Here is a 20,656-nt window from a genome sequence, read left to right as displayed (position 1 = left end):
GCCACACACAAGCAAACCACTCCTGTTAGACCCTGCCGGGGAGGTGTTCTGCAGATGTGCAAAGATAATCAGCTGACCTTCAGGAGATATCTTCAATAATGCAGTTGGACATCCTGTAATCGGACGAAGGCTCAGGAGGAAAAAAAAAAAAAAACTGTGGAGAGGAAATTCTGTCTCAAGATAGCAGCATCTTTTCCTGTCTGACTTCCCAGGCTGCCCTAGGAGTTTGGACTTGACAGTCCCCACAATCACAAGAACCTGATTTCGACTGCAACCCACAGAACCAGAGAGGCTATATAGCAGGGGGGACCCTAGGATAATTGTGGCTTATAATAAGTTTTGGTTTTACTCAATCACTGGGCAAGCCTCAGTGAAACATTTCACTATTAGGAAAGAATTGGTACTGTATCAAGCTGATAATAGAAATAAATAAATAAAGGAGAGAGAACCTGATTTCTTAGAACACACACTCATCTATCAACAAGGAGTGACCAGCAAGCTAGAAAGCCTGAGGTCCCCAGCCCCGCCAGGTGCCCTCCTTACTGGGGTGTGCACAGCCTTTGCCCCAAAGGCTCTTTCTCCACTTCACTCAAGTTCCGATCTCCCCAGGCAACAATCTGATCTCCCAGGAGAACAAGATGTTAAGTCCATGACTAGCCTCACTCTATCCCCTCCCTATTTTGACAATGGGTACCCCACACTTAGCAGCAATTATTGATCACTTCAACAGTGGTTCTCAACTTGTGGGTTAAACGACCCTTTCACAGGGGTTACCTAAGACCATTGGAAAGCACTGATATTTACATTACAATTCATAACAGTACCCAAATTACAGTTGTGAAGTAGCGACAAAATAATTTTATAGTTGCAGGGGTCACCACCACATGAGGAGCTGTATTAAAGGTTCGAAGCATTAGGAAGGTTGAGACCCACTGCCCTAGAAGGTTGTGATGCTGGGTCTCACCACTTCAAAAGAGAAGAGGCAAATGACTACAGAGTAGGAAGAGAACAGGGGGATGTAATGGGTGTGTGTGTGTGTGTGTGTGTGTGTGTGTGTGTGTGTGTGTGTGTGTGTTGAGAAGAGGGCTTACTGAGTTGCTCATCCTGGCCTGGAACTTCTAGTCTCAAAGAATTTCTTTGCATATATGTCTCCCAACACATAACACATCATTTGTTATTTCCTGGGTCCTGTCAGTAGAGAGAAAGTACATAAATGGCCTGAAGGCAGGCACTAGGTCTGCTGGCTATAACCCCATCACTGGGATCAGGACCCAACATATGAAGGGGCTCCATACATAGCTGTCACATGAATAGAGTGACTCATACGAGCAGAGCTCCCAGCTCAGATTGGGAATTTTATTTAATTTTTTATGAAAATTAAATAAGTTTTGAGACAGGATTTCACTGTTTGCCCTGGCTGGCCCAGAACTCACTATGTAGACCAGGCTGGCCTTAAACTCACAGAGATTGAATTCTCCTGAGAATTAAAGGCTTGTGCTACCATGTACAGCATTTTTTACAGCATTTTTTTTAAAGATAAGGTTTCACATAATCCATATAATCCAGAATGGCTGCATATTCATTTATAGACATTTATCACCACACCCAGTTTACAGGTGCTAAGAACTGAATCTAAGGTTATGTGCATGTTTGTTTTGGTTTTTGGTTTTTTGGTTTTTGTTGTTTTGTTTTGTTTTGTTTTTGAGACAGGGTTTCTTTGTGTAGCCTTGGCTGTCCTGGATCTCGCTCTGTAGACCAGGCTGGCCTCGAACTCACAGAGATCCGACTGCCTCTTCTTCCCAAATGCTGGGATTAAAGGCGTGCGCCACCACCGCCCAGCCTTGTTCATTCTTCCTGGCCGATTGGGCCATATTTGAGGCCTCAGAGCTGGGAATTCGTGCCTTTCTATCTTTTCTCATGGCACACTCCTCCAATACCCAACAGGCTGGCTATCAAGACATCCTTCCTCGCACTTTCAAAGACCCACGATGCACGCTCCCTGTCCGTGGTGCTGGGGAGAGGCGGTCAATTTGGTACTCTGTGTGGGTAGGAGGGAGAGTAAGTAGTCCTTGTATCTCCGAAGGAAGAGGAAACAAAATGAAGCAAGAAGACAGATGGAAGATGTCAGAAGGGCCACTGGAGATTCAGAGAAGTGCCAGGTGCCAGGAAGGAAAACGTAGGTTTGCCTTTCTCCCAAAAGATTCCTGAAGAAATGTTTGGTTTCCTGCCCTCTTAAGATCAAGACATAAAATTGGGCAGTGGTGGTGCATGCCTTTAATCTCAGCACACGGGAGGCAGAGGCAGGTGGATCTCTGTGAGTTTGAGGCCAGCCTGGTCTACAGAGGGAGTTCCTGGACAACCAGGACTACACAGAAAAATGCTGTTTCAAAAAACCAAAAAGAAAAAAAAAAATCAAGGCATAATGACTCAGGGGTTAAGAGCACTGGCTGCCCTTCCAGAGGACCAGAGTACAATTCCCAGCACCCACATGGCAGCTCACAACTGTATGTTAGCTCCAGCTTCAAGGGACCTGCCACCCTCACATAGACATGCATGCAAGCAAAACACCAGTGCACATAAAAAATAAAACAAAAACAGAAAAAAATCCAGTCCCAAATGCTCAGTCACATATGGAAGAATGAACATGTTCCTTCACCCGTAATCCCAGCACTTAGTGAAGCTGGAGGCTTGAGGGCCCAGGGGCCAGCCTGGGCTACATAACAAGACTCAGACACACTCTCTCTCTCTCTCTCTCTCTCTCTCTCTCTCTCTCTCTCTCTCTCTCTCTCTCTCTCTCTGTATGTGTATAGCCCTAGCTGTCCTGGAACTTGCTCTGTAGACCAGGCTAGCCTCAAACTCAGAGAGCTGCTTGCTTCTGCCTCCCGGGTGCTGGGAATAAAGGTGTATGCCACCACGCCTGGCCATAAGGCTATCTTAAAAAAAAAAATAAAAATAAAGAAAAAGAAAAAGAGAGAAAAAAGAAATCCCAACAGAAGATGCCATTAGAAGCCAAGAGGTAGAGGCTGCAGATGGAATGAGGACCCAGGTTCCCACTAGGACCATGCCACATTCTATATAAATGCAACACCTCGGGAGAGCCTTTCTCTGAGCCTCAGGCATGAGCTTACCGATGGCCTTTGGTCATTATCACAGCTATGAGCCGCAGAGTCAGAGGACCCTGAGCACAGAGCTGTGACCCTACACTGTACCACCCTCCCCTTCCTCCCAGGACCCTCTCCTGTCTCCAGCCTGCCCCAGATCACTTTTCTGACCCCACGTGGACTTGGCCACGTTTGTCTCCCACCAAGGTCACTCAGTCTCCCTCTTCACCTTGGTGGGTTTGGCAAACTCTTTCCGTTCCACTGTGTAAGAAAGCTGAACACAGTTAAGTGGACATCTCATCTCTGCTGCCCTGGAACTCTCAAGTCTTGATGACACCTCCTTTGAATATGTCTGAAAGAAGCCCTCAAACTCCTTTGTGGTCACAGGTACAGAGACATCTGTGATCTCCACCACACTGAAGTCACACCTTCTTCATTTATATTTCCCAACACAGAGATCCAAGGCTTGGGAGTAAAATGGTACAAGAGGGGCCAAGCGTCCTACTGCGTGAATTAGGAATGCCTCTCGGAAAGGGAGACGAGAGGTTGCAGAGGTGGGTATGGGTGGAAAGGAGAGCAAGAATTAGTCCCCAGGAGAGAAGAGAGCCCAGGACAAGCGACCAAAGTGATGGCACCGGCTGGGTTCTGGAAGCATGGCAGTGGCTTAATTCAAGCCCCCGTGTGGCAGGTTATATGACTTAGTGCCTGAGTCAGGTGTCCTGCTCTGTCATAGCTGAGCCCTCAGCCTTCTGCATTCTCACTTTCTTAAAGCCTGTGGCCCCGCCGGGCGGTGGTGGCACACGCCTTTAATCCCAGCACTCGGGAGGCAGAGCCAGGCGGATCTCTGTGAGTTCGAGGCCAGCCTGGGCTACCAAGTGAGTTCCAGGAAAGGTGCAAAGCTACACAGGGAAACCCTGTCTCGAAAAACCAAAAAAAAAAAAAAAAAAAAAAGCCTGTGGCCCCTAGCTCCTGCTCAGTAACTCTGTCCCACAAACCGCCCCCACCCAGCCCCAGGGGTCATCAGCAGGAGAGGAGGGCCTCCAGGACAGAGCAAGGACCCTGCCCCAAAATGCAGCTTTACACTAGCAGGGGTGGGGGGGAGGAGAGTCAGAAAGGACTGAGCTCCCGGCCCTCTCCGTCCAGTACTCCGCCCCCTCCAGGCTTTGTTTGTTGATTTGTTTTTCTGGAAGGAGGAAAAGAGGGCTCAGTCACATTAAGTCTCCCTCAGCCATTTCATGCTGGGCCCCCAGCTAGGAGGAGGAGGAGGCGGCTGGCTCACTCAGCCCTCTCAGCTAATTGCTCATTAAAGAGCATTAATGAGCTGCCTTTCACCTCACCTCCGCCTAGAACAGCGCAGCATCCCTGCTTTTGCCTAGTTCACCGGGCAGTCGCTACTTGGAAAGGCCAGTTGCTCCCAGCACGCCGTATCTTCTACCAAGTCCTATACCGGACTTGGCTCTGCAGGTTCTAGTCTCACCTGGCAACCCAAGTCCCTCATCCTTCCCAGAGGGACACTCCCACCCTTGACTAGCACGCCCCCCCACCACCACCACCCCACCTTGCCCACGCACTCCTGGGTACTTACAACTTCTCCAGCAGGTAGAGTCCCAAGAAGGATCCATTTCGGAGCGCAGTTATCTTGTTGTTGCTCAAGAGCCTGAAGAGACAGGAAGGACATAGAGATGTGCTGTTAGAAGCTAGATGGTGCCAAATGCAGACTGAGTGGGACCCAGGTTCCCAAGATGGCCATGCTGCACTCTGTAAATGCCACTGTCTGCAGTTAGGCAGCAGGCACCCCACCTACCACTCTAGGGGGTGGTGTAGGGAGAAACTGGTGAACAGTCCAGCCCTAGAGAGAGCTTCAAGTCATGGGTTTCAAGCAATGATGCAGTGAAGGACCCATAGACTGGATCTGATTTGAGATGGGGCTCAGCAGATGTTAACTTGTGACAGCCTACTTCCACTAGGGAGCCTCAGTGTCAACTCCGCTGGGCCTCTGCCATGCCCACCGCAGGGTTTCTGTCCTTGCGGAAGCCCTCCCTCCCTCAATCCAAAATCCAGAGCAGAGTGATGGGGAAGACTGGCCTCGTCTGGGTCAGGTATGGAAGAGGAGCCCTGAAGCCCCACATGGAGGCTCACTCCTTTAATCCCAATGCTTGGGAAGTAGAGGCAAAAAGAACAAGAGCTTATTGAGGCCAGCCTGGGCTACCTGGGACCCAGCCTCAAAAACAAACAAACAAAAAACAGAAGGGAAGGAAGGGGAGGAGGAGGAAGCCCTGGTGGAAGAGAGTTTTCCGACACCTTCCTTGGAGTCCAGGACTCTACAGAAAGGTCTCCAGTCCAGAGGGGCTGAACCGTCACTGTGTCCTTGCCTCCCCAACCTGTAGAAAGATTGACGGAGCCCAGGATCTGACAGAAGGCTAGGCCTCCCCTTTGCAATGCCTGCTCCGACCGATGTTCTGTTTGTTGACCGGTTCTGTTTTGGGAGAGAGCCCCCCCCCCCCCCCCAGTCTCCTCTTTGCCCAGCCACTTGGCCTTTTTCTCCCAGACTTCTTATTGGGAGGAGGGAGTTCCAGACCAGCCAAAGGGTTCAACCCTCCAGTTAATTGCTTATTAGAAAGTTTTAATGAGGCCTCTCAACCCAAACTCCTGGCAGCCCTGGGGCTGAAGCAAAGGGTTTCCCCTTCTTCGCTCGGCTCTTACTAGTGGAAAACTCACTGGAAGGCCCAAAGTACAAACCTTAAACCGTCTCTGGAGTAGACAGCCTCTGTGTGCTACGGTATACTGAGGGGAGGGGCTAGGAGCCAAAAGTAGAAGAGCTGTCAAGATGTGCCACCCCCCACGCCTCATGGGAGTGAGTGAATGACCCCATGAAGCAGGCAAGGAGCCCCAGGCCCCGACTGGGGGCCTTTGGAATTCTAGGTAAATGCTCCACTGCTAGGCTATATCCCAGGCCCTATACTGGCGAGGATGTGGGAGGGGGTGTCTCTGGATCAGTGAATGGGTTAGACACCTCATCTTTCTTCTCCCTCCAGATAGAGCTCCCCCAACTTCCAGTACAGTCTAATAGTCCTTCCAAAGGTGACAAGGGGTAGTTTCCAGCAGAAGAATGACTTAGGGGAAATTACTGGGCGTTCAAAACGCTACGTACACACACACACACACACACACACACGCACGCACGCACACACACACACGCTCGCGGTGATGTATTATGTCCCCCAGTATACTATGTCCCCCAATAAATTTATCTGAGGATCAGAGGAAAAAGCCAACCACTATAAGCAAATATGGAAGTCAAGCAATGGTAGCACAAGCTGTTAATCCTATCACTTGGAAGGCAGGGATCTGTCTGGATCTCTGAGTTCAAAGCCACGCTGGGAACAGAGCCAAGCATGGTGACACACGCCTTTAATCCCAGCACTAACCATAGAGGTCTGGAGGTCTGTACAGACAGACAGGAAGTGACAGAGCTGGGCAGGAAGAGGAAGTGATGTAGCTGGACAGAGAGCAAATGAGTGAGCAGAACAGAAAGGCATATAATTGTGGGTATACAGAAAGTAATTCTGTCTCTTTGGAGACGGAGGTGTCAGTGAGGTGAGGTTAGCTTGTGGCTTTTCCTATTTCCCTGATCTCTCAGGTCTCAAGCCCGATATCTGGCTCTGGGTTTTTATTTAATAAGACCATTTAACAATTCGTCTACACACACACACACACACACACACACACACACACACTCACACTTCATCTTAATATTCCAAAAAGCATATCACTGATACCATCTGTGTGCTGCATACTTGTAACTAGCATCCAGGAAGCTGAGACAGAAGGCTGAAGAACTGAGGGATAGCCTCCACTACAGAGTAAAACATCTATCTCAGAAAAGAAAAAAAAAAAAAAACAAAGCATACCATGGCAGAACTGAGCTACAGCTCAGAGGAAGGACGTAGAAAGAACATGTACATAATGTGCGTGAGGCGCTGAGTTCAACCCTAACACACACAGCAAAAACAGAACGAAAACCAAAAGGTCCCTCAGACATAGGAAAACTAAGAGCTTCTTAGCAAACTCCCTTCTCTTGTGTTTTGGATCCAGGATGCCAGCACAGGGCTCCTATTCACAAGTGGAGAAGCCACAGAGAACATTAGGGCTCAGGCTCGGAAAATGGATGTGATCTTGGAGTGGGAAACAGGTCTGAGTTCTGGGCAATGTCTGAGGACTGGGGGTTCCAGTCTGAAAAACACTGACATTAAAAATCCTACACACTAGCTGGTGTGGTGGCACATGCCTTTAATCCCAGCACTCAAGTGCGGAGGCAGGCAGATCTCTGTGAGTTTGAGGCCTCAGGCCATTGAAGGGATACATAATGGAGCACTCTCTCAAGATAGATAGATGAGAGACAGACAGACAAACAGGGAGGGAGGGATGGATGGATGGACGGACGGACGGATGGACAGATAGATAGACAGATAGATAGACAGAGAGACAGATAGATACATAGAAGCAGATCTTGGGTTGGAGAGATGGCTCAGCAGTTAAGAGTACTTTTTGCTTTTGCAGTGGACCCAGGTTTAATCAGCACCCAGAAGCGCACACCCATCCATAACTCCAGTTCCAAGGGGACCCAATGCCTTCTTCTGGACTCTGTGGGCAGCAGGCACCCACATGGTACATATATATACATATAGGCAAAACACAACCATAAAGTATATTTTTTTTATCTTAAAAAAAAAGGCACAGGTTTTTTTTTTTTTTAAAGGTAAATCTTTAGGCCAGGTATGATGGTTTGCACACCTTTAATCCCAGCACTTGGGAGGCAGAGGCAGGTGAATCTCTATGAATTCCAAGTCATCCAGGGCTCAGACTATCTCAAAATAAGTAAGTAAATAAATAAATCTTTTAAGAAAAGTTTTTTTTTTTCTTATTCCTATACTAGGGGACAGTAAGATGGTTCAGTGACTAGAAGCACTTGCTGCCAAGAGAAATGACCTGACTTTGGTCCCCAGAATCAACACAGTGGGTGGAGAGGACGGATCCTGCAAGCTGTCCCCTGACCTCCACATGCACACGCACACCCACACCCACACAAATAAATGTAGGGGGAAGTCCTGAACTAACAAACGTTCTTATTCCCTCTTTTCCTGTTTTTCCTCCCTTTTCCTCTCTCTCCCTCTCTTCCCCCCTCTCCTTGCATTCTCCTTAAAAAAAAAAAAGTGTGTGCACACGGAAAACATCACAGTGCTCGTGCCAGAGGTCAGCTTGCAGAGGCTGGTTTCTGCTTCTGTCACGTGGGTTCTGGGACCAGGCATGGTAGGAAGTGCCCTTACCCTTTGGGCTATCTTGACAGCCCTCCTTTCCTCCCCTTTCCCCCTCTTTTCTATTTATTCCTCTTAATTATGTGTATGTGTATCTGTGGTGTGGGTGTGTGCAGGTCAGAGGAGTTGGGTCCCCTGGAGTTGGAGTTACAGGTAAGCCACCTGATGTGGGTGCCAGGAATGGAACTCTGGAAGGGCAGTGCATGCTCTTAACCGCTGGGAATCCCTCCAGTCTCTGCTCTTTCTTCTCTCTTGAGACAGGCTCTTGCTCCATCGTCTAAACTGTCCTGGAACGCACGATCTTTGTGACTCTACCTACCCATCATGTGCCAGGATTACAGGCATGAGACATCTCACCAGGCAGAAAATGCTTTCTAGGGCTGGGGGGTGGTGGTGGCACACACCTTTAATCCCAGCACTCAGGAGGCAGAGGCAGGCGGATCTCTGTGAGTTCGAGGAAAGGTTCCAAAGCTACATAGAGAAACCCTGTCTCAAAAAACAAACAACAAACAAAAGAAAATGCTTTCTAATAAATAATTCTTTTTATATACTCCCAAATATATATTCATATCCCCAAATTTCCAAAATGAGAACCTGAGTTCCCAGGTAAAGAATCCTATTCAGAGGAACACATAAGTAGTAATGGGGTCCCCATATTTCCATGCCCTTCAGCCATCAGTCCTAACCCCTCTCATATATCCCAAACCTTTAACTTATAGCTGGCCCATAGAAATACAATGTGAACCACGTTTGTAATTTAAAATTTACTATCAGTCACATTTTTAAAGCGTGAAACTAATTTTAATAGAATCTGATTTAACCCAACATACCCAGAGTCTTTTCATTTCAATGTGTAATCTATTTACATTTTTAATTAGGTATTTTATTTCTTTCAAAGCTTGGTAATCTGGAGTGTATTGTACTCCAACAGCATATCTCATTTCAGGCCAGCCATGCTCTAAATGTGTGTGACTAACATTGTAGGGTTCAGGAGCATTGCAAAAGGTGGGGACCAGCCTGCGAGGCAGTCCAGGATGAAACTCAGGTCCATACCAACACATCTCTTAGCCTGGCCAGCTCCTGAACACATTCTTCGGAGACCTCCTGCAGTTGGACCCCTTCTCTATATGCCTCTGTGCTGGGGACAGCTGCAATCCATGATTTGGGCTTGACCAGCACAAATGCCATCCCCTAATATCTTAAAACTCACCCTTTTTTTTTTTCATTTCTAGATGCAGAAACTGTGATCCTGATCTCCACACACACAAAGGCGGGCATTGGGCAAACAGCTCTTTATCCTTTTCCAATGGGCCCCCTCCAGGTGGCAGTGCCCACTTTTGACAGACTCCAGCTGCATGGTTTGAGCCCCCAAATACCCAGAATTGGATTTTTTTTTTTTCTTTAAATCCCCTGAGCAGGCCAAGGAATTTTACTTTAAACCTGTATCATCCAGAGAATGTTCGTGGGTTGTTGTTGTTTTGTATGGATCTAGGAATTTATTTTTTACTGGTGCAGGGGATGGAACCTAGGGTCTGGCGCGTACTATACTCTCAAATCTGGAGACGTTATGGGCAGGTGAAAACCTGGACGTTGCAGAGCTGATAGTGAGGTGGCTGAACATAAATACACACACACACACACACACACACACAGAGAGAGAGAGGGGAGAGAGAGAGAGGGAGAGGGAGAGGGAGAGGGAGAGGGAGAGGGAGAGAGAGAGAGAGAGAGAGAGAGAGAGAGAGAGAGAGAGAGAGAGAGAGAGAGAGAGAGAACCTCCATCCCATAGGAAGGAAAAAATGTTCCCACCATTGTTGACTGTGTCGTGGGAAGAAAGCCGGGAAGCAGCCCCGGTGGAGGAGGGAGCTATGTCCCCTACAGCTCCATCCAGCTGTTCTAGACACAGTGCCAGCGTGGGCTTTCTTTGCTTACACACACACACACACACACACACACACACACACACACACACACCGTCAGATCGCCCCTCCTCAGGCTATACTTCTCTCACACTACTGCCTTGCAGGGAGTCAGCCTGGCCAATCCCTTCCAACCGCACTAACCCTACAGGCCCCCCAGAGACCTGGCTAAGCATCTTTGACTTCTGGCCCCACCCACCCCTCCTGCCCTCAGCTCATACTTTCAGTGGGAAGGAGGACCAGTCCCCCGCGGTTGGTCCCCTCTTCTCTATTCCAGAGTTTGAAATCTGGCCAAATACGGGGTACACCAAGGCCATTCCAGAATCCTCTCGGAGTTGGGGGTCCTATTTTTAGGGAGGAGAGTGAACACAGGAACTGCCAATGAGGAGGCCAGTGGAGCGGGTGGCTGGCGTCTCGGAGAGTCCCTGCGGCCTCTGGGTAGCCACAGGAACTCACCAGATACCACTCCCACATCAAAAGTGACCCTAAAGGACTCATGTAGGCCTTGCTCTATGGGGCATGGAACCAACATGTGCCGACACCAAAAGGTTCTCACGTGCCCAAGAGAGTCGATGTATGTGTCAGCCTCCCTCCTCAGATCCAACAGACTGGATAGTGAGGACCCACACTCCCTAGGGTTCAGCGTGCCAGTGGTTTAGGCCTTCACCAGCTTTGTAGAGTGTGGGAAAGGCCTGGCACCAGTACCCGCTGCTGCTGGTATATGTTAACAGGGAGCTGAGCAGTGAGAGGGAGGGAGGCTGTCTGCTTGCTGATAAGCTCCGCTATACCATTCAGGCCAAACCCGAGCTCCGGGATTGTCCTGTAGGATGGAGCTCAGGGCCTCTGGGTGTTTCCAGTGCCTAATAAAGTGTCTGAAACCTAAAATATAATCAGCGCCTCTAGGACACAAACACTATGCTGGGTGTGTAACTCAGTGATAAAGCGCTTGCCCGGTATGTGAAAAGGCCCTGCATTTGATTCCCCAGCATAAACAAACAAACAAACAAATAAATGCTGTGGATTAGAAGTTAACAAATGCTTAATATGCATGACTACCAAACATCATACTTTATCAATGAGTAATAAGCACCATGTTTAATGAAGGATTATAGGCAAGGGGCTGGAGAGATGGCTCAGCAGTTGGGAGCACTGACTGCTCTTCCAGAAGACCCAGGTTCAATTCCCAGAACCCACATGGCAGCTCACAACTGCCTGTAACTCCAGTTCCAGGGCGGTCTGACACCTTCACACCAATGCACATAAGATAAAGTTAAATAAATTATTTTTTAAAAAATGAAGACTGCCCTTCTGCAGCTTCCTTTCTCTTTCTCTAGGACAAGTAAGGTGCTGTGCCCACTCCTGAACTGCTTCCTCACTGCTTTGCTTGGCTGGAAGCCTGTCCAGGCAGCCCTGAATGACTTCAGGCAACAGAAGAGCCAGGTGGATCTTCCTCTTCCAGCCTTAGCACTGTCCAGACACTGCCCTAGACACAGAGCAAGCCAAAGACAGCCATGGGTCAAGGCCAAGACCAAAGAGACGTTGTCTCATCCTGACTCCCGCTTATTGGATTTCCTCTCACTTTTCTTGCAGGTCTTGTCTCCTTCCTCTAAATATCTCTACAAGGGCACACGACTTGGTAAAGAGTGGGCAAAACCAAGGCGTTTGGGCTAAGATTGGTCATATTGTTCTGTTTGGAAACAGATGGAAAAGGAACGGTTTTGAGCTTTAGAACTGAATCTACAGGCCAGAACCGCAGACCAAGTGCTACAGGTGTTTGTAGAAGCTGATGAGGGAGAATTGGTGGGGATTTTGTGGCCCCGGAACTCTTGCTGGGACACAAGAAATGGTGTCTGCTGTAGCAATCTACACTTAGACTTTCAGAGAAGCATTCTACAGGGGAAAGAGGGGGAGGGGGAGGGGGAGACCAGAGGGAGGGAGGAACTTTCAATCTACCTTAAGGACTACCGACTGTTGACTGTTGCCACTATTTAAAATTCTATCTCCAAGCTCGTGGATCCTTCAAAATGTAAACAGAGCTGGGGGTAGAAAAGGTCTTGGGTTTGACACTCAAAGAGTCAATAAATACATAAATCCCAACAGATTAATTTGCTATTACCTTTTCATTGATCTCTGAGACAGGGTTTCACTGTGCAGCCCAGGATGTTCTTGGTCCAGACGGAGCAGCATCACACTGGCTGATCAATCGTTCACACTTACACATAAGTTAGTCCCTCAATCTCTCCTCCCTAGTGTTAATTTGGAGCCCAGACCTGCCCAGCACTGTCCAGCTGGATCCTCTCAGTCTCCAAGGCTGTAAAGTCCCTGGGACAAAAAGCATGTCTCTCAGCTCCTTCAGGGGACTGGATGTGATTAGACACTGGCTGAGTGAATGGGGGCAAGCAGAGTACCCAGGAAGGGAATGCCCATTGGGAAGGAGTTCAATGCAGAGCCAGCTGTCCCAAGTCAGGGGCGGTTCCCTTCTTCCTCCCATTCCTATCCCACTATGCTACCCAACCCTGTCTATAGGACTGAACATCCATCTTTCCCCCAGCTACCTGGAGCCATTGCTCCCCCATCCATAGGTGAAGCAGAAAGCTGGGAGATGGTTCGGGAAAGGCGATGGAAGACCTGGAGAATCGATTGAGAGACCAAAGGTCTTCCAGTTCCTGGACCAGAGTGTCTTCACAGGCTCTGTGGGGTATTTTACACTTGTACTGGTTAAGCCATTACTAGGGGGTTCGAGCCCCTTTCCCTGAACGATGAAGGACAGAGTAGATGGATCTGCCTTGCTGCCAAGACACCTAACTCCAGGGCATGCCCACTCTGCCTGCCTGTCCTTGGAGCTGCCTGAGAGGCAGTTGTCCATCCCAGAGCAGGAGTGGGCTGAGGATGCCTGCTAGGGGGCCAACTCTGACTCTCTTAGCTGGGGCTTCTTATCTGGCTTTTTTCTCCTTCCAGTTTGGTTTGAGATTTTTTTCTTTTCTCTCTTTCTCTCTCTCTCTTTTTTTTTTTTTTTTTTTTTTTTTTTTGTTTGTTTTTCGAGACATGTAGTTTTGGTGCCTGTCCTGGATCTCGCTCTGTAGGCCAGACTGGCCTCAAACTCCCTCTGCCTCCAGAGTGCTAGGATTAAAGGCCACCACCCCCGGGTGCATTGTTTTGTTTTTAAGGCACATACCTTTAATTCCAGCACTCTGGAGGCAGAGGGAGTTAGAGGCCAACCTGGTGTGTGCACCAGGCCTTGGAAGCCACCTGGGGTGGGAGTTACAGGCATTTGTAAGCTGTAGGGTGTGAGTGCTGGAAACCAAGTCCTCTGCAAGAGCAGCAAGCGCTCTTTACCACCAGCCTCTCTGCTTTGCATTATTTTATTTTTTTTTTTTTAGCCCAGGCTGGCCTTGAACTGGCAATCCTCCTACCTCCACCTCCTGGGTGCTGGGATTACAAGTGTGGCACACCACATCCAGCTACTACAGCAGCTTTTGGCAGTGATAAAACATTTCCTCTGGGTGTGGTGGCACACACTTTTAATCTCAATACTAGAGAGGCAGAGGCAGGCAGATCTCTGTGAGTTCAAGGCCAGGCCGGTCTACATAGCCAGTTTAGACCAGCCAGGGCTATGCCAGACAGTGCTACATAGTAAGACCCTGTCTTGAAAAACAAAACAAAACAAAACAAAAAAACAAACAAAAGGAAACAAAAGTTCTTCTTTAAATTTCCTTCTGTCTACTAACTTTTTTCTATCTCAGCAACCCAACTCAAATGAAGAAAGGGAGAGCTATGTTTTGGAGCCCCTTCAACCATTCAAATCCTAGTGCTTGATGCTTCTGGGTCATGCCACCCAGGGTCTGTTACCTCCAGAGAGCGGGAAGCCTCCCAGAGGCCTGGGAAGCTTCACAGTTCCCAGTCTCTGTCCTGATTGCTCTTGAAGTCACCTGCAGAGGTGACAAGGGAGCCAGAAGCCCGCGGAGGAGGGCTTGGTGAGCTAAGGAAGGGCAGAGTTCTGCACAGGGGACCCCAGCCCTTACCAGCCTTTCCCACCCTGGGGCTGGCGTTTTCTCCAGTCTAAAGCACACGTTTGGACCTCCCCACACAATTCCCAGCAAGGCAGGAGCCCTGATAGCCGTGGGGGCTGGGGGGGGGAGAGGGGCGCCCATTCCTCCCCTTTCCTTTCCAGCTGGGAGATGTCTGGCTCCTCTACTCTGGCTACACCTCCCTCCTCGGGGTCACCCCATAGCTTGCCCTCACCTGGGCCCATCCATCTTGCATACCACCCCGTTGTGCCCCATCCCGCCTCCCCTGCCTCCCAGGGGAACATGAAGGAGAGGGCTGGGGGAGTGTCAGCTCACTCCGGCTTCTCCCCCCCCCCTACTTTGCCCTCCCCCTCCCTCCGTGGTCCAGTCCTGAAAGCAAAGGAATGTTCTGGAGTTTGGGAAGGATGGGGGCCCCTCGGAGGAGGGAGGAAGGGGAGGAGGCAACTCCGTCCTGTCAGTGTCTGAGCCCTAAATAGAACACAGCAGCCAGGCGGGGGGAATGAAAATAAACAGCCCCTCTCAGCGGCCCTTCCTGATGGTCCCTCAGCTCGGGGCCATTTCCCTTCTCTTTTTCCCTCTACTCCCTGGCCCGCCTCTCCCTCAGGGGTGATGGGAGAGTCACTGCTTCTGGGCTAACTGTGTGATCATGGGGAGCTCCCCTACCCTCTCTGGGCTTTGGCGAGGAAGCAGACAGAGGCTGAGTTGAGAGGAAAGACCTGGACCAACTTAGAAGCGGCAGAAGAGGGTCTTATCCCGATGACACACGTGTGGGGTACGTTTACAAACAGAACAATATGACCCCAAATTTAAGAGTCAACCGACAGTAGGTTCATGTTACACTAGTTTGCTGGCATGTGGTGGGTAGATTCTCAGAGTCACCATCAAGGACTAAGCTGTCGCACCCTTCACCAATTCCACGAGAGCCCACAAAAAGGGACCTTAGGGTTCAGAGTCCATGCACATGTCTTGATTAATCCAAGCAAATAGACTTCCCTAACCATATCCTGGTACCATTTGGGGCTGAAGTATATGTACGTCTTTGGGACCTGGCCTAAGGGGTCTCAATCTCTTAAGTGCAGTAAATAATGCAATCCAAATCCTGGGGGGGGGTTCTGCTTTCCTCACAGGGCTCCCCTGAAACAGGGCCATGCATTGTACCCTAATATCTGGCACCAGGAGTCTGGAGGATAGGCGTTCTCAAGGCCACAGAGCAGGGGCAGTCAAAAATCTCTGGCACCTGGGCAGGCCATCTACAGCCCCTCATGAAGGTGGATGGGAGGAGTCAGGGAGGCCCTGGGATTCCTCCCCTCTCCTCACTTGGGATAGGCAAGGGGGTCTAGGGGCTCATGAGGTGGGAATAAGACCTTCACCCTAGAGGGCTTGGGAGTGTGCTAGACTCAAACCTCCCGCATCTCTCCATCTCCGGCCTCTTCCCTCCTTCCTTTCCTTCTTTCTCTCCACTCTCCCCCTCCCCCTCCCCTGCTCACAAAAGCTCTCTGTACACAGCCACTTCCTCTGGCCGCTGTCTCGGAGCCCAGACCTTATGAGAACCATATGGGGGAAAGAGGGTAGAAGAGAAGGGGGTGGGGAAGCAGGCTGGGCCCGCCCCTCCAGCCAGCATCTTTCCACTGCCCTCAGGCTGTGTGCCTGGTGGTTGGCACACTTTGCCCCACACTCTCCTAACTAGATTCTGGTGGTTGCCTTGCCTGAGTCCCAAGCCAGAGCTGAGAGTCCCCAAGGGAGATCTTTGCAGAAGAGCCACCTCCCTGAGGCAGGAGGATCGGCAGGGTCCATCCATGAGGGGCTTCCCCCTACCTCTCCCTACCCAGGACCATCAGACGCCCAGCATGAGCACCCCAGCTAGAGCTGGGCACATGTGTGCACACAGGCCCTTCTGCCCTTTACAGGAGCGTCTGTGGTAGGCTGAGCAGGTTGCTATTCTGGGGGGATGAGCAGTGACTTAGCCCATGCCTGCTCCCTCCTCACTCAGCCTGAAATGGTTCCAGGTTAAGAAGGCTTTGGTCCTGCTGGAGAAAAAATTAAATGGATTTTAAATATAGAGTTTGGGTCCACTGGATCCCAAATAGCAAGACCCTCATCTGGCAGAAACATTTAGACTCAGTTAATCCCACACTGATCCACCTAGCGATCCCTCTAATATCTCCAGCCTTAGCTACAAAGCCTTAAGATGTGGGCCCAGGCTTGCTGATTCCTAAGACCCTTGTCAGTGCAGACGAAGTGGGAATTTATGGCACTGGCTGGTGTCCTCTGAGGTCCTCCTGGGGAGATTTCCTTCGGCAGATATCTATTATCAGTCCTTCCTGGAATCCCTTATTCTCAAGCCTCCTCCCCCTCTAACTCTCAGAGCTAAGGACCAGAAAGCAGGCCTTCAGCCACTGCCCAGGTTGGAGAGGTTCCCACTCCCAGCAAAACCCTCCCCACCATAAGCCACCCACCCTAGGACCTTTCCCCTCAGAGAGAGGGCTCATAAGGGCTCCCGCTCGCTTGGGGCATTTGTACCCACAGCTGCCCAGCAGACAGGGCTGTGAGGCTGGGGGGTGGGGTGAGAAATGGATCAGGAAGGAAGCCAAGAGCTCTGCTTTCCTGGAAAACTGCAAATGAAAGTCCACCATGGAGGACACAAAGCAAAGGGTGGGGGAGAGGGGACCTGCGGTCTGCAAAAACAGACGGCAGGGGTTGAGATAACGGGGCGGGCGGCGGGCGGAGGAAGGATTTTTTTCAATGAGGTAAACAGGACTGTGCAAGGGAGGCCCCCACTAGCAGACAGGGACCTTATCTGGCACTTGGAGTCCTAGCCCTAAGTGTCTGCCAGGCTTCTATCTTGAGGGTTTCTGTGACTGGGAGCTGGGGGACCCATTCTGGAGAGGAGAAGAAGGTCCTCAGTGGGACTGCAGCAAATGTCTGCGAGGGAGGACACAGCCACAAGGTAAAAGCAGCTGGCTCAAGTCTGGCCGCTCAACCCGGGTGACAAGCTAAAAAAAAAAAAAATGAAAGGGAAAATCTGTGTGGAAAAAAAAAGAACACAGAGGAGTTAGAGAGGGCGAAATGAATGTTCTGTTTTGTTTGAGACAGGGTCTCCCTATGTAGCTCAGAATGGCTTGGAACTCACCGCCCTCTGGGATTACAAGCACGACCCCGCACCTACCATGACTCCCCACTTATAAGGGGGTTTCCACCCTGTTGGCATGGAAAGGGGGAGCAGCACCCCATTGACAGCCTTTCTTTCTCATCTCAAGATGCATTTTGGGGTGCGACAGTGTGCTTGGACTGAGGAATGCTCGCCTACCTTCTGCTGAGAAGACCCCTGGGTCTTTTCCCTTCAGAGGCTGCTGGCCCGGGTTGGGGGGGGACCATCAGGATCATAAATGGGGAAAGCTAAGAAAAACATCTGGAGAGAGATGCAGAGTCCATCCCACTCCAGACTGATGGATGAGTGGGCTTCCCTGGTCTGTCCTTTGCACTGTTCAGTCAGGTGGGGACCAGTCTCTTCAGAAGGTATTGTGAGCCAGCTAGGTGAATGGCCTGAGAGGGGAGGGGAGCCTTTCCTTAAGGGTGGGCTTGAGGCTGGGGCAGGAAAGTAAGTTACGTGGAGTCTGCTGCTACATTGTCATGATATATTCTCACCAAGAGCTGGTCTCACTCCTTTGAGTGGCGTCGATGGGAATTAGCCATGGCTGGAACGCATTAGTTGCCAAATCATTCTAAGATGTACTGCAAAATCACTTTTCTATTTTTTTTTCCCCTCCCTTCCTTCTGCCTTGACCATGTTAGGATTCCCTAATCCCCACCAACAGACATACAAGAGACAGCTCCCACACATGTGAGTGTGCTGAGCCTCAGGAGCATGTGCGGTTACACAAATCACCTCCACCCCCAGCTGCACCATCACTGTGCAGCTGTGTGACACAAACATCAGCCCAGCTAGTGCTCACGGGCAAAGCATTTTGCGCCTCCCTAACTAAGTAGGCTGGGAATGCCCAAGCCTTCTAGGACCCTTAGCATTACTGGACACTCAGACCTACTGTGAAAAGTCTTAGCAGCCACTGCCATCCCCCAGAGCTTGCATGGAGGCTGAACAGGGAAGAAATGCCGCCTCCACTCAAAGGCACACAGGCGTGTGCATGCACACACCCCAGCTGGAGAAAATGCAGGCCAGCTGGCTAACATCACAGGCTGACCAGTTGTGTCCTGTCAGGAAGCCGGCAGCCTCTGAACCCACCAGAGGACTTACTGTATTGTTCTGGGGACAATCGAATAGATGAAGCCAGCCTCAGCTCTGGGCTAGGGGTGGTTGGAGAAACGGTTGCCTCTGCTCCGGGGTCAGGATGACAGGGAAGGGGAGGCGGTTTTTAGGCTGGATCTTGAACAGGAAAGCAAGGAGCCACCGCTAGGGCGCGACCCTCAACTCCACGTCGTGCGTGGAGCTTGGAGCACATGGCCAGCACAGGAAGCCGCTGGGGTGCGGGAGGCTCTCCTCGTGCGGTTGCCGGAACTTGAGACTCGAGTTAAGGAGCACAGGCGCTCGTGACCAGTGCTGAATCGGGCCCCAGAAGAAAGGAGAACACTGGAGGGAGCCGGGAGGCACGTGCCTCCCTTCAACTGGGTTGTTCTACCAAATCTTTGAGCAATTAAGTCAATCGATAAACAGTCAAGGCCTGAATTATTTCCAGGGGGAGCAAAGGAATAGACCAGAACCCGTTGCCCAACCCGAGTTCACTTCCCAAATGTGGACAGCGGGAGAGAGCCCAAGAGGGAACTGGGACGCGGAGGGGGGAGCAGGAGGGTTCATTCAGACCAGAAGCTCCAGCATTCCAAGGACAGGCTTAGCGGAGCTCACTCTCCTCCTGCCCAGTTGAAGCCCGGCTGGGAGCAGAGCTCCGCAGGCCCGGGGCGGGGCACCGCAGACTCAAGTTATCCCAGTTAGCGTCCAGGCTCGCCAGCTGAGTCCAGGAGGATGCCCCCTCCCCGCCCTCGTGGGGGTTCCGAAGCCTCAGTAAGAACCACAGCCATCTAGGGGGCCCCTGGCCCGGATCAGCCTTCCCACTCCCACCCAGCTCAGGGCCCCTTAAGGCTGCAATGCTAGCCCACCTGGGACAAGGAACACGGATGTCCTTCCAGCGCCCACTCGCACTTCACCTGTGCAGGTGAGAGGACTCCGCGGTGCCTCTCTCTCTGGGGCACACCCTGGTTCCCGAAACTCCTATCCTTCCTCTAACTCAAGTTTCCCGGCTGATGCCTGGACTCAAACTTTACCCAGTCTCTCAAGTGGCAAGATCGCCCCCCTGCTTTTGGGTCCCACTCGTTGTCCTGATCGGGCATAGGGTACTCACAGGGTGATGGTGCCGTTTGGCAGAAGGCCGGGGTCCGGAGGTTCGGGGAGGTCCCCGCCGCCGCACACCACCCTCCTTCGAGCCGGGTTGTGGGCGCCGCCACTTAGTCCCTTGGGCCGCTCCCCAGAGCACTTGCAGCCGCGGATGGGGACCGGGCAGCCAGGCGCACCCCGAGTTCCGGGAGCCAGGAGCAGAAGACACAGCAGCAGCAGCGGCGGCGGCAGCAGCGGCAGGCGCACGGGCGGCACCGGCATCCTGCGTCCCCCAGCGCCCATCAACCCATCGCCCCGCGGGGACCTACAGCTTAGGAGCCAGACGGCGCGCCGGCCGGAGGGACCCGGGCGTGCTGGAGGCGTGCTCAGCGGGAGCCCCGGGCGCCCGAGGGCGGGGCGGGGGGCCCTGGGCGGAGGCAAGCCTCGGGGTCCCCGCTGCGGCGCCCCGGGGGCATGGCTTACGAGCACAGGGGCCCGGCGGGGCGCGGGCGCCACTGACAGCGCAGCGCGGGTGGCCCCCGGCGGAGCGGCCCGAGTCTCAGCGCAGCGCTCCGAGCCGACGGGAGCCCGGCCCCTGCGCGTCGCCGGCTCGCTGTGCGCGCGGCTGAGACCTAGCGGATCGCGCCTGGCTCCGGCCGCTGCTGTCGCCGCAGCTCCGTGCCATGGATGGGGGCAGCTCGGCGCCGCGCCGCTCCAGCCGCCAGCCCCCGCCCGCCTCCCTCACCGCCTCGTCACTCTGCGAGGCCCTAGCGCCGCCCGATGCGCAGCTAGGCGGCTGCCCTCCTTCAAGTGCAAGCCTGGAAGCCGGCTTGGACAGCCACCCTCTCCCATTCTCCCTGCACCAAGACTATTTTTCCATCCCGACTCTTTCTACGGGCCAGGACCCTTTCTCGCCACAACCCAGCTCAGACCTCCAAGGCAACCATTACTTTTTAACAAAACCCTGTCATCC

General features: G+C 51.7%; 1 protein-coding gene across 1 annotated transcript in view; it reads right to left on the bottom strand.

The window, feature by feature from the left end:
* The window catches only part of Adgra2 (adhesion G protein-coupled receptor A2), a 42,303-nt gene extending 21,902 nt beyond the window's left edge, over positions 1-20,401 (bottom strand). Inside the window, 2 exon segments of the mRNA XM_052751924.1 lie at positions 4,687-4,758; positions 19,712-20,401. Of these exon segments, the coding sequence (XP_052607884.1) occupies positions 4,687-4,758; positions 19,712-19,986 (347 nt within the window). The 5' untranslated portion in view covers positions 19,987-20,401.
* Positions 20,402-20,656: the final 255 nt, after the last annotated feature.

The sequence above is a fragment of the Peromyscus californicus genome, unplaced genomic scaffold, assembly GCF_007827085.1.
Source record: "Peromyscus californicus insignis strain IS unplaced genomic scaffold, ASM782708v3 Scaffold_23__1_contigs__length_62951481, whole genome shotgun sequence".
In the NCBI taxonomy this organism is placed as follows: Eukaryota; Metazoa; Chordata; class Mammalia; order Rodentia; family Cricetidae; genus Peromyscus; species Peromyscus californicus.
This window is presented reverse-complemented; position numbering and strand designations above follow the sequence as displayed.